The 25947-nt window shown below is 46.0% G+C and overlaps 1 protein-coding gene across 1 annotated transcript in view; it reads left to right on the forward strand.

The window, feature by feature from the left end:
* Nucleotides 1-871: 871 nt before the first annotated feature.
* T265_07301 (hypothetical protein) overlaps nucleotides 872-25947 on the forward strand; it is a gene marked incomplete at both ends in the record, with an annotated part of 45037 nt that continues 19961 nt past the window's right edge. The window contains 5 exons of the mRNA XM_009172788.1: nucleotides 872-1447; nucleotides 3554-3712; nucleotides 3829-3889; nucleotides 7000-7894; nucleotides 18393-18468. Of these exons, the coding sequence (XP_009171052.1) occupies nucleotides 1025-1447; nucleotides 3554-3712; nucleotides 3829-3889; nucleotides 7000-7894; nucleotides 18393-18468 (1614 nt within the window). The remainder of the gene's footprint in view (nucleotides 1448-3553; nucleotides 3713-3828; nucleotides 3890-6999; nucleotides 7895-18392; nucleotides 18469-25947) is intronic.

Consider the following 25947-nt stretch of genomic DNA (forward strand, 5'->3'; position numbering starts at 1 on the left):
TCAGCGGAGTCACAAGGGCGACATGTGACGGCGTGTCCGCGTGCGTCTGAGCGGCACGCCAATAGCAATTTAGTCCACTTAGCCGTATACCATAAGTAGTATGTTATGCGTCCTCAATTGTGCGTTTTGCGCGCTTGTCGCGCAACGCATGGACGAGGCCAATGAGAAAGGCGATCGCGAGTTTTGCACGTCTGCCACAGGCTGATTCACGCTCGACGGGAGGGCCCAGTGAGAGGGCGTAAAGCAGTTGGCCTGAGAATCAATAGGCTGTTTTTGTCTCAGATGTTCAAACGACCTGAGAGTTTTTATGTTATTTTGCCTTGTATTGTTAACAAATTTCACTTATTTTTATATATTCGTAAATAATTTGTAAAGTTACTGACGATTATGTTAAAAAATAATAACTTACTCATGAATTCAAGCGAAGAATTGGTAAAAACGTCTCTCATATGATTGAAAGTTTGCTAAACGAACGACACGATTACTCAACTGGTTTAATCACTAAACCACCTTCACGTCTTGCGCTACCCTTCAAACCCCGTCAAGTGTGTGCAAAATAAAGTTTACTCTTCATTTTGGCTAAATCTTCGTTTCTTTTCTAATATTTTTCAATTATTTACATTAATTATTATGTTTTTGCTTGTAATCATGCATTACTTTTAGTACATCTGCGTCAAGTTTTTGGTGTGCACTACAAAACTTTTAGTATGTCCATATAGATTAGCATGCAAGCTATCGGGACAGCGAGAGCTGTTCGTTAAATGGCATTGTGATGCGCCCGCAGTCCTGAACTGACGTATGGGCTGCGCAGCCGTTTATAGCTCTGGTCCTTTGCCTTTCAGACGCCCTACGAAAGCCGTTAGCGCGCATACGACAGGGTCATTGGATCAAAAATGAGCGCGTGATTTGAGACTGCATCCCGTTTACCGTTTTAGAACGCGGCTTTCACTCTTGCTACACCCGTGTGCTGTGTTCGCCTATTTTCTGATGGATATTTTCCGTTCACAGTTAGTGGATATATATTATGGAGTATTCTGCACCAAATATGAGTACCGGGCAGGCCACTTACTCCTCTCAGCAAGAACAACCCCGAATCTCCTCCACGTGTAACACGCAACCACCAACGACTGCTTTTGCTGGCACGGAACCTAGTTCACATCACCGTGCATATGCATCATATTCACCATACCACCCTCAACACGAGTTCAGTGGTTCTCAGGGCTCTCACTCTGGCAACAGTCCCCCAAGTTATCCCCAGCCATATCCTCCGGAGAGTCATGGACCCAGTTTGACGTTGAACCAACTCCTTCAGCAAGGGAGTACACCTAGCGGATATCAAATGCGGCCGCATAGTGGAGTACCAGCACCGTCACCCTACCGTCCCTATGAGCATTTTCCTTACGGATATAAACCGAGCACGCCTAGCGGTATGGCGGATCGTCCTCAGGTATTTCTCATAGTTCTCTACAGTTTGAAAGTCCGTCTCTGTTTCTTTGTTCACCTTGTGAAACCGTTATATGTATTGGGGTGAAATATGCTCAAGCTATCGAGATCAATATGGCCATCGGTGTTACGGATGTTCAAGTCGAACATTTTGACACGTTTTTCAAGTGTCAGAGCTGTAGAAGGATGTCTCTTTACAAACCCTTGGTTTGAGAGAGCAAAGGGTTTACTTTGTATTACCGAAAGGTTATTCCTCCGCTTTCTTTTCCGGCTGACTGACAAGTGTTCTGCTTTTACTCCCAGTTGTATATGGAAGCAGGAGTGTGATGAGTCCTTCTGATGTTCATCTGACATAGGTTACTGTGCCGATGGGTACCCGGGCAGACGCAGGCATCTTAATATTCGCAGTTGTGTCAGTGTTTGATCTAACCTCGGTTTAAAGTCTGGGAACAGAGCTTTAATTTCTTCAACTGCAAGCGCGTGCCTCATTTTGGTTACAGGTTGTGATAGCCGATACACGTAGGATGAATTATCTGCTTCCAGCTACAGCACTCATGGCGTCTGAAGAGCTGACGTTCTGGCTGTTACAAACTTCGTAGTGGGATCTTGTTGAATCGCTCACGTCACGCCTGATTATGTGGTTAGACGTGTATTGAAAACTGCTGCGATAAAACGAACTAAATTGTACTAACTTGTCAATACTCATTTAGTAGAACAATCTGCATTGAAAGTATAGTTTGTTGGTCCTCAGCCGCGTGGATCTCATGCCATAGTTTTTTGTCTTTGGCAGACAGCACGCAGCTTGAATCGGCGTACATAAGGCACAGGATGAGTGGAAACAGATCCAGCAAATCCATCGTCATCAAAGTTCGCAACATCGTTTTTGGCCTTGATACCTCACTGCCACTGCACCGCAAAGTTTATTTGAAGTCAGTGAATTCGGAATGTACTGATGAGATGGATTTTTGGTGAATTAAACGGCGCTTCACTCAGAGAATGCATCCACCCCTGCAAGCCAAGGTGACTGGGCTATTTGCTGGGTTATCACCTCACGAGAGGGTGCTGTTTCCTAGACCTAGATACGAGTTACGGAAACTTACTTACAGAAAGGAATCGAGGGTGTGACGAAGGGGGAAAAGAAAAGAAAGAAAGGAAGCGTTCAGCTGTAGCACCCTTCCGGTGCCTAACTGCCATGCCACCCGAAGGAAGCACGAGGGTTAGGATACTGCCAGGTTGCCCAAGCCTAGATAGGGGAAGTCGAGTGGCGGAGGTCGGATTCGAACCACGGACCTTCCGGTCAGTAAATTCGCGCTCTAACCACTTGGGCCATCTCGCCCCATCCAGGATGGGGTCCACGTAACCACTGTACCTGGCTGGAGATGCAGCGATAAGGTGATTAACCGACTTCAAGTGGCATGCTTCCCGTCCATGCTTCCCGTTTCTATCCAGATTTTCTGACTGAGTGTTGGATGTGTAGATACCTCGGATTTTTGTGATAGGTTAGCCCGAGATGCAATCGCCATCATTATCCTTGACGGCAACATCAGATAGTGCTTCATTCCTTTGCAACCATTTCAATCTATTTGAATAAACCCTTGTGATGGAAAGAGGAAAGATACGAAGGGTTTAGGTTTAGCTTGCAAAAAGCATTCGAGGTGCCTACATCTCCAACACTCACTCCAGTAATCTGGATAGAAACTGACAGCACGAACGCTACGCGCCGATTAGCAACCATTTCATGTAGTGTCTTCGACCAGGCGCAATTAATGGAGTTAGGGGGACCCCGTCCTGAAGTAGAGACCACACAGTCAACACAAAAACTCTCTGCAATCCTCCGCATCCTTCTGCCAACCCACTTATCAACCTTACAGTTTGCACCATTTTGAAGGAGGCGCGGAGGACAGTACTTGCCTCCGTGGACGATGACTTGGCATGTGTGACACAACCGAGCCATCGTAGTTGGTGGTGCTGAGCGTTTTTTTCGACTGAAGTGCGAATTAACTGTTTTCCAGTTACCTAGTTGCGAATTCGTCGACGCCTTCCGACACCAGTGGAACTTTTAAGGCATCAGTTACAAAAATCTGATCGATCGCAACGATATATTTTGCAGGAGGGTCTTCAGACAGTGCAGATCGACGGACCGCAACGATATATTTTGCAGGAGGGTCTTCCTGATCCTGGTTTTCAAATAGCTGCCGATGAAGGCCTTGTCGACATGGAATATGCAGACGACATCGTTCTCGTCTTCAAAGAGAAGGAGAATGCGCAAGTATTTTTGGATGAATCGACCCAATTTATCCCGTTTTTGGTATACACTTTGCACTCACAAGGTGTAGAGTCGTGCTCGTGGACATGCAGTCACTGAACACGCCACTTGCAATTTAGGGAGAGGCACTCGAAGTTGTGGAGCGTTTTACGCGTCTTGGAAGTTGTATTAGTCCTGATTGTATGTAACAAATGAGGTCAATGCACGAATCTGCAAGGCTTGGGTCACATTAGCTGATTTGAGACACCAATGGCCCCTGAATCTCAATGGTCGTATGTATCAGGTTACATTGCGGACTATTTTGTATGGCTCTGAGAACCGGCCTGTTCGAACAGCGGAAGTGAGACGTCAGGTTTTTGACAATCATTATCTCAGAACTATAGCTCGTGTGAGTTGGTATCGGGGAATCCGTAACGAGGAAATTAGAAGGCGAGTTTTCGGTTTTGTAAAGGGTACTTCCATTGAAGAATGTGTCCAGCACCAGAAACTGAGTCGGTTGGGATATGTGTTGCGTATGCCGAACCATCATCTGCTGAGTAGAGTGGTTATCCATAGCTAGTTCGGGATGGTGACCAACCATTGGCCTGGCAGCAGGTTATGAAGGCGATTACGAAACGTTTAGGTGCTGGTTAGGACATGTACTCTGCATGCCAGAAGACAGTCTGCCTCGCAGGGCTCTTTGCGCCCGGCCTTGTGCTGATTGAAGCAGACCGAGAGATGGACAGTTATGACCTGGCAACGAAGTATGAAAACACTAACCAGTGAGCTTAGTCGGGTCGGCAACGGCCGCGTTCAGGGATGGGGACTCCGGGACTCAACTCACTAATGGTTGATGATACTGATAGAAATGGCTCAATCGCGCAGTCAGCGGTGCTCATGCATCAAGTCTTTCGCCTTCAATGCGTAACCATCCAACTCCTGAAATCACTGAACATGCGATCGCCTCCAAGGATTGGCCGTATTTCCCATACTCCCTTTTTCAGGTGGTCAAAAGTGCAGTACCTGGAACCAGTGTGACTATGGTACACAATTTATAGCTGATAGACTGATTGATTGATTGACCACACTTACTGGGAGCCCCTTTTTGAAAATGGGTACTGTTACCCGCACTATCCAGTAGTGAGTGTGTTTTTCACAAATGTAGGTAAACAGATCAGACAACTGCTGACTGACGATTTCCCCCCCATCTTTGAACAATGCGGGTAGGAAGTCATGCGGATCAGAAACCCGGTGCTGCCTGTGAGAACATACGTAGTCGTACACCTCCGAGGCCGTAGGCGGTTCCGCGTTCATCGTCCAGGATTCTACATCGACTATGGGCTCCAGAGGAGTAGGAGCTGGTGGCCACGATAGCTTTTGTTCGAAGTATTTAGCCCACCGGTCGAGGCGTTCTTTATTCAAGATGGTCACCCCCCATGATCTTTTCACTCACAGGTGGTTTCCGGGAGCCGGTTACTCAGATCGATTGAAATGATCTTCGGGCATTCCCGGCTTTCTGGGCCTCGTCCACCTCCTTGGCTCGCCTCGTCGGCTCGCATACTTACTTTCACTGGGCGTTTAATAGTTCTTCGCGTGGAGTTGTGTTCGGGGGCGGCTAGATATCCCTCCGAGATTTAGGCAGTACCACTGTTTGCTATCCAGTGCTTGAGTGAGCTTGGTAGCGCTGTGCCGCAGGCAAAACTCCCATCGTTGTGCAAAGAGGTGGCGATCTCGTCTTAGTATGAATTCTCATCTGTTGGTGGAGCATTTGGAAGATACTTTATAGGACAATTCTGGTAAATTCGTCTAACAGCCGGATCTACCAGGCTCTCGGTTACCAGGTGATTTTGCCGCGCCTCAAGTGGACCTGGAAAACGAAGGCAAAAGCGGCTCCGGACGAGTGGGTGGTCAGAATCCATAAATATAATCCAAAAGGTGCGCCATCGGTAGCTGATGGCAATGCGATCAGTTTGAGTTCGTGACTTCTGGAGGAAACCATGTGGCCAGATGACTTAGGCTATCTAGAGAGTTAGTAGTGCATAAAAACAGCCTACGGTCACCACACACCTGAAGCAATCGTTCACTATTGTCCGCTTGTACTGAGTCAAATTCATGTCGACTACCTAGTTGAGTCTCAGATGCGCTAAGCCTGCCCATTTGTGCATTCAAATCTCCGGCTAAACCACGACATCAGCTTTCAGCCCGCCATAACAAGGCGGTCAGTGCGTCATAAAACTTGTCAGAGCTAATCAGTTGAAGCGTAAGCAGACATGAAAAAAATAGACATCCATCAGCTCCCCCTTGTGAGACTCCTTCACACACGTTACTAGACGAACTGGCCTAGATGTGACTATCAACAGGTATCTGGTCAAAAAAGGGATCCCTCCAACCGGTGACTTAGGACAATACAGACCCCTACACATTCTTCCGCAGCACTCCATTGGCACGCAGCCGGAGGCGAGTGGAGAGTGATGGGGCGGTAGCTCAACTAGTGTTCTTGCATCTTGAATTCTTATTCCTAGGGCGCAGCACAAATCAGTGCCAAGCGAGTCCAGTGTAAGAGCAAGAAAAGGTTGTTGACCTTGTTTCAGAGTGCGAACATTGAAGGCGGCCAGATAGGCTGGGCGTCGAGGCTTGCATTTTGAGATCGAGATGCCTGAGAATGTTGGCGCCGAATCACGCGTAAAATTCGGCTGCAAAACCGATGTTAGATGAACGGAGTCATCAGTCTTAAGTGCTGGGCCCACAGTGTTCGGCTGTAGCACCCTTCCGGTGCCTAGCTACCATGCTACTTGCAGGAAGCACGGGGTTTGGGATACTGCCAGGTTGCCCAAGCCTAGACAGGGAAAGTCGAGAGGCCGAGGCCGGGTTCGAACAACGGAACCACCGATCAGTAAATTTGTGCGTTAACCACTTGAGCCATCCCGCAGTCAATGTGCAATTAATGGTTGTACGTGGGCTGGGATACTGTTAGGGCGCTTACGCCTAGACGAGAACGATTCGGGTTCTCAACCAAAGCCCTAGGTTCCAAAACTGACCGCAAGGTAGCGTTTTTTTGACGGGAAATTCTAGTACATTACCACTTTTACGGACTGTTGAGCTAAATTTACGCACACAACGCTCGTTTGTAAGGTTCGTAGAGGGTGGATATGCTGCTCTGATGTCTCCTAAGCAATCTTAGTGTAAGCTCTGTAGACCGCTTACAGCGATCAGGCAAGATTTTCTGGAATCGGATAGGCTGTGGGTTGAGCCACCCTATTCCATTCCTTTTCAACTTCGTGATCGATGAAATAATGAGACGAACGCTGTAGGGTCTTCAAAACCTGGTGTTCAAATAGCCTGTGAAGAAAACCTTGTCGATCTGGAATATGCAGACGATATCGTTCTCATGTTCGAGGAGGAGGAGAAGGCGCAAGTATTCTTGGATGAACGGACCAAAGTCATCCCGTCCTTTGGTATGCACTTTGCACCTACAAAGTGTAAGGCTATGCTCGTGGACATGCAGTCACTGAACACGCCACTTACGATCCAGGGAGAGGTACTGGAAGTTGTGGAGCGTTTTACGTATCTTGGAAGTTGTATTAGTTCTGATTGTAGTGTGACAGATGAGGTGAACGCACGAATCTGCAGGGCTCGGCCCGCTTTTGCTAACTTGCGACACCTATGGCGTCAGATTGGTTTATCCCTAAATCTGATGGGACGTATGTATCAAGCTACAGTACGGGCTGTTTTGTTGTATGGCCGTGAGACTTGGCCTATTCGAGAAGCGGAACTGAGGCGTCTTCAGGTGTTCGACAATCGTTGTCTCAGAACCATGGCTCGTGTGAGTTGGTGTCGGCGAATCCGTAATGCGGCAGTTAGAAAGCGCGTTTTCGGTTGTTTAGCGGGTACTTTCATTGAAGAATGTGTCCAGCACCAGAAGCTGAGTCGGTTGGGACATGTGCTGCGTATGCCGAACCATCGTTTGCCGAAGAAAGTGCTGTTTTCCATGTCCAATTTAGAGTGGCTTAAAAAGAGAGGTATCCAACCCTTGACTTGGCAGACGAGTATGAATGAGATCATGAAACTCTTGGGTGTTGTCGGTGCTACTGGCCTTCCAGGAGTGGGACCGCGTGATCCTCACTGTGCCTGGTTGGGGACACTACAAGTTATGGCTGCCAACCGATGTCAGTGGCGTTCTTGTCAGTTTCTATCCAGATCGCCTGAGTGAGTATCTGGAGGTATAGGCATCTAGGAGTGATTGTGGTAAGCTAGCTCCAAGTCCCTTCCTCGTCCACCTTTACTCTTTTCTTTGCAATAAGGCTTTCAAATCAATCATGGTTGTACGGCAGTGAATCATCGGTGTTGAACACGGATGTCATGCTTGCGATGATGATGATGAGCCACCCAAATAACGAAACTCAGTGTGAACCAAATATGGTCCCCCACCGGTCAACGGATTGATCTTGACACAATGCAACTCCATCGCACAACAGAAAAAAAATAAGCCTGGCGGTTTAAGATGCACTCTACCGCGATTGGTTCTGTGCCATGTTGTAGGATTTTCTTCCGCGTGCAAGGAGTTTTACTTGATGCAAAACAGGATAGAATGGTATCCTAGGTATTCACATCAGTATAAGAGCTAGCTAATATGTTTCAGAAGGTACTGCATTCAAGAAGAGCTATACACTTTTATTATGCTTGTGAAGGATAGCATTCTGTGTAGCCCTTGATGTTACTCACGGAAACGGGAAAATACTGGGGAGCGCTTATCTTGTGGGTCAAAAGATCCTACCTACTTTGGGACGGTGTGCACTCGCACACACACACCTGTAACACCAGGTGGTAAACAGCTTACATTATCATTCAGCAGCACCGTTCAGTTCATAGGAGCCATGTGTGGCTAGCCGCCCTAAGCCTGTTGATTAGTTTGTCTGGAAGTCGATACCGACCAGCTGCTGTGACCCTGTCACGTACATTTAAACATAGGGATACTCACTATTGACAGTCGCTACCACGAGTAGACAGGAAAAGGCAGTGTTGCATCCACCACGGACAACTGGATTATGCTCGGGCCCGTGAAGCTGTTTGACTGGCCAACTTGCAGTTTTGATATTTATCCGATTGTTACCTCATGGGGTTCAGTCGTACAGCGGTTGTACGGAGGCGCGAGCGTCTGTGACACATTTATTGAAGCACTTCAGTCAAAATATCGTTAACATACTCAATAAGAGTCTAAGAAGTGAATCATGAAGGTCTCGTAATGGTATCCAGAAAACAATATTCCTTCCCCCCCTCGACGATACAGCTGGGCCTCACTGTTCACTTTTTCGTATTTTTGCGTCAGTCGATTGAAGTACTATTCTCGTTGACTGGGTTCACTTTCTGACGGTATCTTTTACTTGCTACCCGAAAACCATTCAATCCTATCTACTAGGAGTGAATTTGTGATGAAAAATTGAATGGTCGCATACATCGTGTGCGTCGGCTACTCGAAGCAAGGATCAAAAGATAAAATGCCCTTTGAGGGAGGAAGTCTCCGAGTGATAAACAACGCTTCCCACTTCCGATCGTTTCTGGTCCGAAAGAGTTAGAACACTCACAAATCGAGCCGTAGAACAAAGCACGGTTCACTTAAGAATGCCCGAAGTGCAAAACTGAAACAAGTGTAAATATTGCAATTTCAGTAGCAAATCAATGCTTTTTCTGCTAAAAGGCTGAACTCGGGCTCTTGCGGGTGCTACAAACAACGATTTGTTCATAAACTGTTTCTGAACCAATATAGTGAAGCAGTCGCGTAGATTATTCAAGCTGAAGTTCCATTGGGTTGTTAGGCATCCAAATGTGCATGCTGGGTCTGTGGACTGACGCCCAAGCAGACACTTCCGTCTGCCTCTGTGATGATGTTTCTTAGTTAATCGACAGGGGCAAACAGGTTCTTACTGTCCACGCAAGATGAGCATACTGTGGTTGGCGCATCACAATTCCGACTCTCACAAGTAGGTCATACTTTGATGGGCTGTCATATCTTTGCCGGCTAAAAATTCCGGAGACACCTAGGCTGTCAGTGAAATACCACTTGTCGAATGGCAAGTATGCTAGAACATTCGCTTGTATAATTCGTAGCTGTGCACGAAAGTTGAGGGCATCGATTAGAGTCATTTTCAGTCTGTTATAGGAAAATTGCTTGTTTTTAGCGTCAGACATAATTCTCCGCAGAGTTCCACTAAGACGTCCCACCTGATCGTTAGACCGTTGTTTCCGTTGGAAGGTAAGATTCTTGGCCACTTTTTTGTCGCGGGGAAAGCTTGGTGAACTTGCTTTTTTCTTGAGTTTGTCGAACAAAGTGTGAGCGTTTTCCAGAATGGGCTATATCTTGTTATCTTATCTGCTGGGTAACATGTCTTGTCAGAGAATGAGAAGATTCACTGTGAATGATGAGCGAACATCCCCACTATGTTGTGTTCAGCGAATAGTTTGCATTCGCTTGATATTCGTTTGATATTTCCGTTAGCGAACTGGAAGCCCAGAAGACAAATTTCACTAGAGGTTGTATTGCATTCACATCGTGGTATGAAATTCCGTATTTCTAAGCTGTTTTGAGAGATAGCTCAAGGTTATGGCCATGTTTATGTTTGATTTTTACGAAACTTGTGACGTTATCTACGTACGCGAATACATCAGCAGCATTTATCTTTCCAATACAATGATTTATTGTACGTTGAAAACAGGCAACGCCATTCGCTACGCCAAACGGAATGCGGCACAAAGGACAAGGCTTCCACCGGCCTGTCATACTGTGCCATGAAAGTTTGGTAATTCAGAGAAAGAAATTGGTGGGATATGTGGTGTGGGAGCTGCATCCAGCCCCAGGCCAGAGTAGGCTTTGCAGAACTGGCTTCCTCTGAACAGTCGTCTCTGCGCTGCTCTGTTATCAAACTAAGTGGCAATTGACATAAAAACCGGAGCCTGTTTGTTGTGCCAGCTTATGCCCAAACGGACCACTGTTTCAACGCTAAGAATACCGCGACTTACCCGGACCGATTCACCAACCAAGAAGTAATGACAGTTTCATCCTTGCGAGTGATATGAAAGCTTGGAGCTGAGCTTTTCGGAATCATATCTGGATGGTCGATTTGCTGTCAATCCTCGTCCAACAATCAACGGAAAGATGTTCGCCCAGTTGTGTGCTAACGATAGGCCCTTTCTGGTCAGCACGAATCCTCAGCCCAGACGTTCACATTATGTAATAAATCAACTTTGGATCCAGTTAGATCCCGTTACTGTCAGCAGCCGAGTGAGAGACACGATTCAAGAGTGCCGCACACAACTTGACAAGTCGCTTGTCAGTTCGATTTCTTTCAGATCCCCGCAAGTCAGAAAGAAACGCGCTAATCCACCGTCTACGAAACATCGTAGCTCAGCGGTATTAACCTGAACTGTCTCACCTACTCTCTACGACAGGACACAGTACTGATAATAAGCATGTGGATGAAGTATGGTAGCACTCAAGAAGGGCTATTTTGGTGACGTTCAGAGCTGTCTGCCATCTTCCCTGATATGACCGAATGACCACTCGTGATGGCCTGTGGCAAGCCATCTTGTGAATCCGCCACATCAAGTGGAGTCAGACAAGGCTTCTCTCTCACCTATTCTCTCAAAATTCGTCATCGATATGACCATGGAAGATTCCCTCGAGGCCTCTAATGCCCAGGGCGTTCGCTCCGAGCACGCAGACGGCATAGCTCTCTTCGGGTCTGACGCACGCGGAAATGCAAACGGTCATAAATATCTAAGGGTTTTACATCACGGCTTATGTGCGCCTCACATGTGTAAGGTGTAGCATTGCTAAACCCGAACCCGAAACTCATGCTTGCTAGTGGACTGACTGAGGTAGTACACAAAATTGTCCATCAGGTCAGCTGTATCAGTCCTGATAGTCTATCCAAAGACGATGATTCCATTCGTCAGGATGGTCAGAGCAACTTTTGCCAACCTCCATCAATTATGGCGCAGACGGAACAGCTTATCTGTCATTGGTAGAGTGTACAATATAACAGTGCGCTGGATACTGTTATCTGGTCAGAAACCTGGCCTTTAGTAGCTGAGGACGCCTTCAGTCTGTGACCATCCGTGTCTTCCTAGCATTGCCGAAATTTGGTGGGAATCCCGGATCAGTAATGCTTAGGTACATCGAGCAGTTTTCAAAACGAATAAATAATCCACAATAGGTGAACTGATCACTCTCCTTAGGTTGTGGTGGCTTGGTCACGTGTTCCCTATAGTAGTCGACTGATTTTCTGGAAGTGCGCATTTTGCACACCAACGCAAAGGCCAGAAATGAGCAAGTTAGGTTCAAGCAATGGTTTGACAGCGAGTTATGAAATCTGTTACCGGCAAATTAAGGGGGCTGGTTATTGTCGTCTATATGGATGGAGACCCCAAGACGGCTAAAGACATTGACATACATGATCCGTCCGCGCGCTCAGTGTTACGCATGCATCCAATTTGTTGCCTTCAATACATTAATTGTCCTCCCAATCTATTGAATGTAAAGCCCACTGGTACTCCTAGCTTCACGCGTTAATTAAAGCAGCTACTGTTTCCAACACGTAGCTACCGCCCTTCTCACTCGGACCATTGGTGAACGAAACTGTAGCTGCTGTAACCACTGTACAACATAGGCCTGGTCTGCGACTAATGATAATACTTGTACAGCACTGACTTCAATCAAGAAGCATATGTAGCGCTACAAGTTGTGGTCATACGTTGTGCATAGCGTGTTGTCGTCTACCGTAACAATTACTGCTACTACGAAAGGTCCAGTTGCTGTTGATGTGACGCAGTTTTCAAAATGGCGTCTGATCTACACTACTACTTGGATTGATATAGATGCCAGTCGACGCTAATGACGCCTTTGTCGCTTTCTGTTCTTATCGCAAGTATTTGGTGGTGTACGCACATTGTACTTCTGATGACGAGCCAACTATAGGTCGTTTTCCTCATCTCATGATAATTTTCTAAGTAAGGCTTTCTATAAATGAACTGCAGTCATTTGACGTTGGCACGCCGATGTAAGAATTGATAACGAGTAAGCATCCAACCTTTTAGAGCTCAACAACAACGGTCCTGTTGGATGTATTTGTCATGAAACAGGTGTGCTCTGATTATCTTTCAAGCTAGTCGTACACGGCGTACATGGCGAGACGGCTCAGTGGTTGGAGCACGAATTTGCTAACCCGAAGATCCGTGGTTCAAACCCGACACCCCTTGGTGTGTGACCCTGCGACGTCCTGTATGCGACAGAGTACAAAGCAGAACTTACTCTTTGTCGAGAGCGTAGTACTTTGGCGTATTCATGCCACCTGTGGAAGCAGAGTGAATATTTTGTAGTTTATGGATTCGGCTGCTATCTTGCTGACAATTGCGTATTTAATTTTACGATTAAAAACCACGGGATACTGTTAACTTAGGGCTAGCTTAGTGCGGGTGGAGTTTGACCTTTGCTTTGCTGGTAAGAAGATGCCTTCTTTATCCGGTTGATATGTGCGTGCACTCGAAGATTTCTTTTGGATTTATTCATTTCGATGATGCATCATCATCACAGTCAGCTGTAAGAGCCGCATACCTATCGTACAGTGTTTGTAGCTGCCAGAATTTCGTCCACCTATGATCTGGGGAGGTGGGTTAGGTGGCTGCACGTTGGATGTGGCAGCCGATGAATTGGTGCGTAAATACAGGTCTCTCAGTGCACTTTTAACTAGGGAGATTGGAAGGGGAGCTATGCATTAAGGACAATAGCTTGGATGCACGTATGCCATTGAGGACGCGACTTGGCCAAGCCTGACAATGTCTCTAACCCGTGACCCGTTTCGGGGTCCCGATCCAGGGAGGCATCAATAGTCAGCACAGCTGAGTTTGGTGGTACTGGCCTCCTTAATTCGCTGTCAAGTCATTGCTTAACCCTACCTGGCTCGTTTCCACCATTTATGCGATTGTGCGGAAATGACTATTCGAGGAACTCTATACAGTGGCATACGGAGCACGTGGCCAAGCCAGCGCAACCTATGCTTCGGGAGTTGATGTGCAGCGCCTTAAGGAGGGTCAAGAATTTCTGGGGAACACCTTTGCCTCATGGACGCTGCCTTAATGCCTGACGGTCTACAGAGTCAAAGGCAGCTTTCAGATCTAGGAAGACAACCATTGTTGGGCGCTGGAAGCAGTATCGCTGTTCCAGAATCTGTCGGAGGGTGAAGATGTGATCTATCCATCCTCTCGCAGGACAAAATCCAGGTTGGTTTTCGCGGATCTTATTCAACCCTCGACGAATAAGACCAGAGAGCCCCTTCGATGCCACAGCTACCAGGCTGATGCCACGGTGGACTTGACACAGCGTCCATGTACCCTTTTTGAAGATAGGAATGCCCCATTCTGCAGGCATTTTCTCACTCCATATCACACCAATTAGTTTTGGTCATCAGGGATTACTCGTCTTCTTTGAAGGGGTCTGGATACAGACTGTCTGGTCTTGATACCTTCTCACGTTTTAGTACGGTATATCTTCCGATGGGCGATCATGATTTACATTCCGTTCACCCGTATGCACTATCTCCACAGATTGTATTGCAGGAGGCCAGCTGAACTGACTTTCGAAGTATCCGGCCCATCCTTCCAATTAACTTTTTTTCGGGCGAACTAATTAGCCATCTTTTCCGGTCATCGTTTCACTGACTATTGCTTTCTTAGGACCAGTCCATCGTATCAAATGGCATAGGGCTGAGCTGTTTTCGCTATTTGAAGCCTTCTCCATCTCCCGAACCTTTGATGTCTACCAGAGCCCTATGTCTCTCCTGTGGCTCTTCGCTATTTGTCGTTCGAGGGATTTGTGTGCCGTTGTACTCGTTGCCTGCTGGTAGGGATTTCCCGGTGATCACTAGCGATCTCGACGATATCCAGTGGTCTTGCAACGGAGTTGGAAAAGTCGGAAAGACAGCACTGAATGCCGCTAGCATAGCTACTTTAACATTTTGCCGCGCTTCATCCACATGCTCACTGACAGTTCAGTATTGAATTACTACGCAGAGTTTTTCGGCTAGGTCAGATCGATACCGTTGAGCTATGGTGGTTTTCCGAAAATGATGGCTTGGCATGCTTCTTGCTGACTAACGACGGCTTGAGGCGTGCACGCACCATGGCGTGATCGGATTCAGAAGGAACGGCAGTCCCGAACTGTAGCTCTCCATCGGTGGCTGATGGCCACGTGATCCAACTGGGTCCTGTTGAATTGCAGTTGGTGACCGCCAGGATACGCGATGCGAACGTTTATGCTAAAAGTTCTCATTGGCTAGAAACAGTTTGTGACCAGCAAATAACTGGAGGAGTCGCTCTTGGTCGTCCGTGCGACGAGCGTCGACTCCGAATCGACCACCTAATTGTGATCCCAAGGTGTTCAGGCATTCGTATCGCCTTCAGGGCTCACATTGTCAGTGCTTCTTGCTTGACGAATGAGCTTGGATAACTCTCGGTACAACGTATCCTTCTCAGCATCAGAACTACAGTCCGTTGGGGCATGAGTGGACACCACAATCAGGCACCGCTTTTTATATCGAGAGGTGGATAACGGACGGCGCAAATGCGACTGTTCACTGGAATCCAATCCAGCAAAGCGCGTTCAGCTCTGGGGCTGAGTGCATCTCCCACACCATATATTCAACGAATCATCGCTTATGGATCACCGGATACACGAAGGGGGAAATGTGAGAGAGCTGAGTTCGTCCTTGGAAGATGCATAACCACGCTTGGGTCTTGTATATGTGGGACACAGCATTCATCAATTTTAAGGGAGTACAAGGTTTCAGCGAGCATTACCATTTTGCCAGTTTGACATCGTTCAGCTGTAGCATCCCTTCGGTGCCTAACTGCCATGCCACTAGAGGGAACCCCGTGTGCTGGTATACTGCCAGGTTGCCCAAACCTAGTCAGGGGAATTCGAGAGGCAGAGGTCGGGTTCGAACCATGAACTTCCGGTCAGTAAATTCGCGCTGTAACTACTTGAACCATCTCGCCGACTTGACTTAGAGTACGGACGTTGAAAGCTTCTATATAGAAAGGATTTCGTGGATTTAAAAGGGTGTTATTTTGTTTATTGTGAATAGCCAGCAGACCGTATTGAATAATGCGACGCGCTCATGGTCAATCTTTGGGCGATCGGGGATTGCGGTTTTTGGGGCTGACCTCTCCTAACCCTTGTTTTCCTGAGGAGGTTAGCATCGCTGCTTCCATGAATATGGACATGCTAGTCGTCTGGGGTAAGCGCCTTAGTGCCTTCACACTCCTACCGCAGAGGACAGTACAACTTTACCCCCAGACCGCCTCATAGCACGATTACTCATAGTACGGGGTCTTGCTGCTCTTGGTGTGACTACTACCTTTTGTCATTCCTGGCACGGTTGGACCTCGTGGAACGGCGTTCCAGCCGCTGTAACCCGCGAGGATCATTGCAGCACTCAAGCCCGACTACCACGCCATGTGACGCATTGGAGATCTTGCTGGTAACACGCCTCGAGTGTGGTAGGAAGTCTGGTGGTCGGTGTATGATTTGAGTATTACAATGTACCGTATTCATGAGTCCGTCCAAAGTTCGTTTTTTTACACTTTATATTACTCTTGATTCTCTTGCACAGTGATGCTAGCACTGTTCACTAAGCTCAGGCAGTAAAGTTTCGCTCTGGAAAGTGGATCAGGGCTAATTTAGTTGAACGAGCTCATCGATTGCGTGACACAAATCGGTTCTACTTTTCTCTTCGGTGGGCACGGTTTGAATGTGAGATATAGGCCTGTTCCCCATGGCTTGAGCAGATTCTTCTGTTGGGGTTCCGTGAAGATTCATCAGGAAAAGATTTTCATGCCAGTTGTATCGAATAATATCTAGCCAACTAACCAAAGGGTTTACCTATGTTTTATTTGCAACAAGTACGTAAAAATCCTTCAGCTGCAACATACTTTTGGTATCTATCTGCCATGCCACCCAAGGGGGGCATTGCTGAGATACTACTAAGCTGCCTAGGCATATTCAGGAGCAGTCGGGATGCCAGGGGGTTGTTCGGAACTTCGGACCTGGTCGGTAGGATCACATCCTAACCGATGAGGTATGTCGAGCTAACGTTTGATTTCTAGTAATGTGGGTTTAGGTGCTGTGCGATCACGAAGCAATGTCAGCCGTTTGGAACCGAGGTGTAACCCGAGTAACATCTGTATGAAATAGGATACACCTTACTAATAATCTCGACTTAGCTCGACTAATTACACGTTACCAACATCACTACAGCAGGTCGTGCATCAAAGTTGCTGGAGATGACAATGGTCTTCATTGAGTTTTTCCAGATATAAATATGCAACTCATTCTACGAGGTCCCAATTATTCCTTCAAGGCAAAATACACGAGTTTCGCAATGGTTTAAAACTCATCCATTTTTTCACTTCGTTCGCTGTTTTTAAGCAACCGCGTCGCATCTCTAGTTGGTTTGTAGCGCATCCGGTTCAGTCTATAATCGATGTTAGCTAGTGACGAAACCGCACAATTTTTCTCGGAATCATACAAGCATCCTAAAAATAGTTGCTACTCGGGAAACAGCTTTCATCGTAGAATTAAGTACAGCCATGTTTGCTATAATAGATGTTTTTTGTACGGGCACACATCACACAAAGAAATATTGGCTCGAAGCTAGTTCTCAAGCTGTGAAAGACCACCACGAATTACGGTGGCAACTTTTTAAATCAGAATGAACAAACTCTGTGGTTCGCTCAATCGGAACTCATCGAGAAGTCATTGTTTCGGAAGGCTTTGGAACACGGTTGTTCGATTTGTCGCTGGGCAATGTTTCGATTTTTCATCGATTCCTGTGCGGACTGAACTTTGAGGTACAATGTTCTTCGAGCATCAAAGCGATCGGAGAACTAATCTGCGATGTTCCTTGTGATGTTGGGCTAAATAATCACTTTCTAATCCCACGCAACACTGCACTCCCATGCCTACTGGGATTTCCCTTGACGTGACTGCAACGGTTTGCTTGGCTAATGTGATGACCGAGCTGCCATCCTCGTATATCATTGTCTTGAACATCTTCGATTTTTTAGTGTAATGTGAATACACTGTGATAAAGTGTTCAGTTCTACTTCCTGACATTTATCTACGGACCGAGGTTAGTGTTTTAATTGGGTTGTCCAGGGAACGCTCCCTTCCATTCGATATTCGGAGGCTTTAGAACGTAGGATTTTCTCTTATCCATGATTTTGCGAGTGTCTCAGTAACCTTTCACTTATCACTGTCAATCGATATCCCTGCCAAATTTGTGGTCAGGTGCTTTTTCTCACTTATTCAAGTGTCCCGTTGGACATTTCGGCAGTTTTTCGTGGCACGATGCATCGGTAATAATACTTCTGTTGTAGTTCCAAAACTCATTGATTTCCAGTGTACAACTCATAGTCCATGGCAGCTAGCAATTCACACACTGGAACCCTCCGTCCGGGTACGTGATAGTTTTCTATAGTTGAACCGTTACTCATGATTGATCTATCAGTGTCATCATGCCTATGCACTCTGAAGTAGTCGTAGACAAATAAGTTACAGCAGTTTACTATATATTACTGAGGCGAGTCTAAAATTTTGTACTACTTCTCAGCCTACTGTTTGGCTAAGTAAGTCAGTAAACTTTCAACTTGCCAGATCCTCCGTACCTCCTTCAGAATGGCGCAAACTACGAAGCGGACAACGTTTGACTTGGCAGAAAGGTGTGAAAGAGGTAACGAAGAGTTTGGGTGTTGTTGGTGTTGTAGGCCTTCCAGGATGGAGTTCCCGTGGCCCAACCTGTGCTTGGCTGGAGACGTTGCAAGGAATGGCAGAGAATCGATGGCAGTGGCGTTCGTGCTGTCAGTTTCTTTCCAGATTGTCTGATTGAGCGCTTGTAGGTGTAGGCACCTCAGGACGCTTGACATAGACCAGCACTAGGTTCCTTCCCTCACCCACTCTCTTTTTTCACTCTAAGGCTTTAAATATAATTAAACAAACCTCATAGTTGTAAGGCAGTGAAGCATCAGTATCAGCACTGATGTTGCCACCGTCTTTGATGATGATGGTGATGATAATGGAGCCTCGCTGATTTCGATGAGATCTGTCGCAGTCGTATGTTTCTTTTTCGAACCGAAAAGGCGCTTTGTGGTCTGGCAAAAATTACTAGATAGTAAGGGGAAGCTCACGCAAGTGGCATTCAATCTGGATACATCTGGAGCATGAACTATTCACAGTATTACCCAATGCTCCGTAGATTTTTTCTTTGCGTCGCCTGAGTTTCCTGAGCGAAGATAAAGTGAGACGACCTGAGTTCACACACAGTTATACACAAACAACTCCGAGTAATGGGAAAACGCGTTGCTATGGTTCTCATTTTCAAGAACAGTTAAGTCCAGGGTCTTGACCGCATATCGGAAATGGGCAAGGGAGCGCATGGTAAAAACACGCATTCGAACTTCGCGTTTTAGCGCATAGGTTATTGTTTGACAGTCCATTATGAAGTGGACCTTAGGGAAAACTCAGATGACGCAGTGGTCAGCATTGTCTACGGGCATACACAGCACGGTTGCTAGTAAAAACATAATCAAGACTAGCTTAATCTCTACCTAAAGATTACCAAGTGGCGTCATAAAATATACACCAACGAAGTTTATGTCACCGCAAACTAAGAAAATGCATGAAGCCTCTAATTTAGACCAAAATTGGAAGGACTGATCAGAAACCTTCTTGACCCGTTGAATGAATAATCAAATGTAACAAAAAATATTGATTACTGAGATATGCTTTGGTGCGGCCGAGATTTGAAGGCCCTTGACTACTGAAGACTCCGAGTAAGGATGAAACGGGAGAGATACAAAGAAGCTTTCCATGATCAACCCGTCACCGTCAGACCAAAATTTTGAGTCTTCTGCAAAGTCGCTCAGCTCTAGCATCCTTTCGGTGCCTGATCGCCATGCTACCAAAAGGAAGGATAAGGGCCGGGATACTGCCAGGTTGCCCCAGCCTAGACAAGGAGGCAGAGACCGGTTCGAACCACGGACCCTCCGGTCAGTAAATTCATGCTCTAACCACTGAGCCATCTCGCGCCACTTCTGCAGACAATGAAATCCTACTCAGTATTTTCAAGATAGGAGTTAGTGTTGTGTTCGGTCAGCTTCAGTTTAGTTTGTTTGCGGAGAACTGTCTTCATTTCTTAATCAGAATACCCGATTATCTCGACATCCACATAATTTTGGAGAACAGTGTTCAGGTCACACGATGGTATGAGTCTAATTTTCATTTTATCCAAAATACTCGTTGAAGGTTGTCTGTGGAATGCGAGAACAAGTTTGCTCCCGTAGCAGACATCATTGGGCGGAGCCAGCATTCACGAGATAAAAAAAATTTTGTACTACAATGACCCCAGCGGTCAAACCTTGGAAGACGAAAAACAAGTTGCCCTCCATGTCAGAGTAATTTTCACATACACTACCAATCTGCCGTAGTAGGATTACAATCCACTTTGGATAAAGCCTGAGGTGAATGAAGCTTGTGTTGCAAAATGTCGGGATTGTGACCTTAGAACTACGCCCACGTGTGTCAAAATTATCATCTCTTTGACAACGGAGAAAGTGGCGCCTCAGAGGATCTGGCAAGTTGAAAGTTTACTGACTTACTTAGCCAAACAGTAGGCTGAGAAGTAGTACAAAATTTTAGACTCGCCTCAGTAATATATAGTAAACTGCTGTAACTTATTTGTCTACGACTACTTCAGAGTGCATAGGCATGATGACACTGATAGATCAATCATGAGTAACGGTTCAACTATAGAAAACTATCACGTACCCGGACGGAGGGTTCCAGTGTGTGAATTGCTAGCTGCCATGGACTATGAGTTGTACACTGGAAATCAATGAGTTTTGGAACTACAACAGAAGTATTATTACCGATGCATCGTGCCACGAAAAACTGCCGAAATGTCCAACGGGACACTTGAATAAGTGAGAAAAAGCACCTGACCACAAATTTGGCAGGGATATTGATTAATACTCTGGGGAATGTTGCATTAGAGCAGCAAATCTAGTTGCGAAGTCAGATTTATCAACAAACGTCATGACGTTGTATGGGCATGTTTAACACATGCCCGAGCCACCTCGGTTGGTGGTGCTGGATGCTTTCCGCGATTGAACTGCCTACTACTCAACCAAATACCCGTTTTCTAATCACCTCGTTACTAATCCGTTGACGCAGCCCAAAGCCAGCAACGCTTCTGAGGCATCGGTGCTTGAAAGCCTAAAGAGGCCTCACATCCTCTGTCCGCAGAGGCCACGTATCACAGCGGTACAACAACTCAGTTCTTATTGTAGCCTGGTACACGCGTAGCTTAAGGTCTAGTGCTATGCCTTTTTGGCGCCATAAGTGATGCAAATTAACAAATGTAATTCGAGCCTATGAGATTCTTGCACTGATTTCATCAGACACATTTCCGTCGGCAAGGCTTGCCCAAGAAGGTTATAATGCCATTCGTTTGGATACATACGCGCCACTACCGGGTTCAAACACGTGACGAACGGCGCTATCCCAGAATGATTTAGTTTCAAACTGACGGAAATCTCGAATAAGGGCCCGCATTAGTGTTAATGTGTTATAATAGAGAATTTTCTGTCCCTCTCCGTCATTGTTCGGTGATTTAGAAAAATCCCGTATTATCGACTGATGAAGTATTAGAATTACTCCTATACTAGTAACCTTTGAACCTGGTGATCCACTGAAATCCCCTCTCCATTCAGTGCATCTCTGCTTTAATGAATGTATTAGACCTGCTACTTGCCACTATGAAGCCTCCAGTGAGTGCTTCCAGTGATGTCCATCAATTGCTGAAAAAAGGACTATACTACAATTAAACAGTGCCATCGACTTCTACCAGTTTCCAGTAGCGTTACCCTTACTTCCTTTCTAGTTGCCCTGATTCAAAAACCTGCGAACGCCTGTGCGACGATTTTTGAAACAATGATGGCCTCGGTTTTTCACTTTTTACATTGAGATATGGCCAATTGCCTATCGAAACACGAATTGCACAACACTGCAAGAATATCTGCATGTAAAAACCGTGCTTCTTTAACATGACTTCAGAATCATTTTCCGGAGCTGAACGTTTATAACGAATACGTTGCTGGTCCGCTTTCCATCGTGAAGTGTTTCTGAACTGTTTATCCACCAGTTTGCGGGTAACTATCGTTTTTCGTGTATGTGTTGTGTATCTAAGCATGCGTCTAAAAGTCCACCAGCAACAAAGACTTCTTTACCTAAATACGTCCACGAATCCCACGGAGGTTCCTAATCCGTAACTCTGCCCGAGTAGTTGAAAACTAACTTTGGACTATTCATCTTCAGCAACAAAGCTCCATATAATGTGTCAGCCCGTGCTCGCTCATCGGGTGATTACTTTCTTACACCCTGGTTGATGAGGTCTGCTTGGGTAGTGTGCTTAAGAAAATTTTCTATGATGAGTTATTCCTGCAATCTGATACCGCTGTATTCAGCAGATGGTTTCTGAGGTGATGAAAAGAAAGCATGAACTAGGGGACCGCGTAAGCTCCAGTGTTTGTCTTAGGCATACTTCTGAGGGTAAAACCCAGTCACATTGAACTTTTTTTACTTCTCTAAAATCTCGTTCACCGGAAAATTATTTAACACTTTTTAAAGTCGAAAATCTCCCTTCTCAGTGGTTAAGGCGTCAGTTTACGGACCACAATGTCCGTGGTTCGAACCCAACCTCAGCATCCTGACGCATCCTTTCTGGGCTTGGGTAACTTGGCGGTATCCCAGCCCTCGTGTTTGTTTTCATGGGTATGGCAGTTAGGCGCCGAAAGGATGCTACATTTGAGTGATTTTTTGCTACAGAGATTTTCCTCCCGAAGGTCACAAAATGCTAATCTGTCATTTATGTTCTGGGATCTGTGCTGAGTAAAGTTGGTGAAAAGATGGAGTTATTGTAAGCCCATTTTTGCTGCCTGGCTCTGAAACGAGGCCTAGTGATTATTCCAGAGCTTCTCGAAATCTTATGTACTTCACTCTTGCGTTCTTCCGAATGAATCTTCACAGTGGTCCAGCGTTTACCCTTAACTTTCTCTGGCTAAAATTTTGCATGGTCTATGGCAAGCGTTTCTTTGTTCCTATCCATAACTGTAGTGACTTGGGATTTCTGGAGATTATGTAAGCATTCAAGCGTCTCAGGTAGCACATGAAGCTTGGGCGTTATTTTCAAATCGATATCACTGATCAAATTTACATTGGAATTCACTTTGCACCTTAGCGTGCACAGTTGTCCAAAAAGCTACGAAATATTGTTTACGGTGATCAAGTCACTGTACCTGGTCGTGGAATGATGTAGCTGTGACGTTAATGTCCTCATTCGAGATTTTAGGTGTTAAATTGGTGATTGAGGTATAGTTGTGGGCAATGGTTTTGCAGTTGTTTAGTGATTAATCCTGGCCTTTGACCGTTAGCACTCCTTTTGGAGTCGCATTCTCTTGGGAAGGGAAGTGTTGAACCCCATAACTTCAAACTTTGCTCATACAATCCAACGGGGGTCAACTATGGATAAAGCCGACAGGTAAATGTATTTCTGGTGATTCACTTGAGGTGAATGAATGAATAAGTGGTCTAGCTGTCATATTTGGCGGTTATTAGACCGTATGATGTCACTGGGAGGACATTTGGTGGATTATCAGGTGGACTTACCGTCGGCGTTAGCAGTCACTTTGGCGACGACCGGTCTTTATTTTGTAATTTAAGTTCTTTCTGGTGCTAGAAATTCCTGGGTTGCATTGAGTTATTTACATTTTTTGGTCCTTCTGGCCACAGGGATCGCTAATCAGGGACCGAATTGTGGGTAAAGAAATGCAGTCGATCGTGCTGCGCGAAGTCCTGACTCGCCGAAGAAGCTGATCAATGACATCAACACGCTAATATGAACAGAATATCTTGCTATCTTCCTCCTTCCATAAAAATAGAAAACTGATGATCGTTCAGCTGTAACAATTTTTCTGCATAGCTGCCATGTCACCAGAAGGAAGCATGGTGGATATTTGCAAACGTGATTGGTGCTGATCGACAGCTGTCACTGCGTGGAGCAGAATCCCCCAGCATACCTGAATTGTTATCCAGCACGGGTTCAGCTGTATTGATTGACGTATAAGACATTTTATTTGGGTACTTGACGCGACCTGTCACATATCCATCGTTCAGCTGAACAATTTTTCTGCATAGCTGCCATGTCACCAGAAGGAAGCATGGTGGATATTTGCAAACGTGATTGGTGCTGATCGACAGCTGTCACTGCGTGGAGCAGAATCCCCCAGCATACCTGAATTGTTATCCAGCACGGGTTCAGCTGTATTGATTGACGTATAAGACATTTTATTTGGGTACTTGACGCGACCTGTCACATATCCATTGACTGGTCAATACCTAGTCTTCCACACAATGAGCACATCTACTTGAACTCTTAAGCCACTCTCCCGGAGGTTCTAATATTTGGGGTACGTCATCTCCTTCAATGGGAATAACTTGGGGAACAGGAAGTCTCGCTGTCTTGGAACCACCTTCTCTTCATTGGCACTTGGAGGAGAGTTACCACTTTTCCTTTTCTGAACAGGCCTCTTGCAAGCAAAATTCTCTCTGAATTTTTAGAATGTGTGAAAATTATGGTAGGAAGAAAGCGGACGTACGACAATGGCACGTCGGACTCACATTGGCGTAGCGTGTACACGGTGCGTTATTAGATCCCAGGAAGTAATAATTCGGGTGGAAATCAGACGTGGTACCTGTGGAAGGAAACCCGAGGCGCGCCCAGGTGTTTCACAAACCTTATCTTTGTGTCAAAAGTCATATTGGTTGGGCCGGCTCATTCGCGCCTTGATGTTGGGAGAACGGAACTTTTGTTATTTAGTGATTACTTGTTGATTAATTTGTCCAGCATCTCATATTGTACTGGCCCAGTCGTTTGCATATTTTCGATCATCGGTGGTCAGTTATGGTGATGGGTGCTTGACACTCGTTTTTTCCCAACGAAATTCCAACTTTACTGTTGTAGTCGGCGTTCAGATATGTAGGCTAACTATGCCATCTTCCGCACTGCATTAAACAATAGAACTGATTTTTAGTACGGGAGAATCGACACGTTTCGTACTAGTATTCCTTAGTGCTGTGGGACAAAAATGGTATGTTTGCTTTAAGCTCTGGCGTTGTCTGCTTATTCATTTGCTTTGGGGACTGCAACTAGCTTACTGTTCTTGTTTTGTGGGTCGATACACAAGCGTTCAGCCCCGTTCACATGTCAGTCCGACGCTCATTCAAGCTGTGTCTGGATGCAGCTACGCGCGACATACCGGCTCTCTCGTTTGTGTGATTGCGCATTGCACGTTGCGAGAACGTGCGTTCGCGCGCGTGCACTGTCTCTTAGTCAGTCCATCAAATTTGTGTGGTGTTCCGTCTATTGCAAATTTTGGTGAAATCTCCATTTCGTCGCTTGAAAATTCAGTAGCCATATTTAACAACTTGGTATCGCTCACTCTCGTTGCTGACTTTGTTGCTGCCCCTAGTAATTTTACATTTCTGTGAACGATACGTAAATGACAAGCAGTGTTACCGCATGATTCTGCGATACTAAAGAGGTTTCAGCTGAATATCTTCCATCTTTGATAAGGCCAACGAATCTGTCTTTGTTATTTGGCAGACCTGATTTCACTGCGAGATTGATCGATGCCCACAAAGGTACGGACTGGTCACGAACGTTATACAGATACCGGATACCAGGATATTTTTTCGTTGAAGCTGTTGATGATGAGGAAATATCCAAACGCTCCTTGTACTTCAACGCGACTTGCAAATTGCTCGCGCTGAGTGATCAGCCCCGTCTTGTTGCATCCGTCGGATACTGTGGATGTGTTGAAGACCAAACTGACACGTCCATATTAGTTGATAGCCTTGCTTTAAATTCTGGTTCAATGAAGACCACCTCGGATACTAATATGGTTTTTGGCCTTTAAAAAGCTGCCATCTTGTTCAGGGAGTACCTGGTGAACCTCTGTATTTTATACCGCTGTTTATGTGGCTGGTTTCGCCAAACCATAACAATGATCGCTAATCTCTGACCCAACTGGGCAGTATTTCGTGTCCACGAAACAGCGCACGACGGATAAAAGTTTGGTAGACTCTAATGAATGAG

The sequence above is a fragment of the Opisthorchis viverrini genome (genome assembly GCF_000715545.1).
Source record: "Opisthorchis viverrini unplaced genomic scaffold opera_v5_165, whole genome shotgun sequence".
NCBI classification, from domain to species: Eukaryota; Metazoa; Platyhelminthes; class Trematoda; order Opisthorchiida; family Opisthorchiidae; genus Opisthorchis; species Opisthorchis viverrini.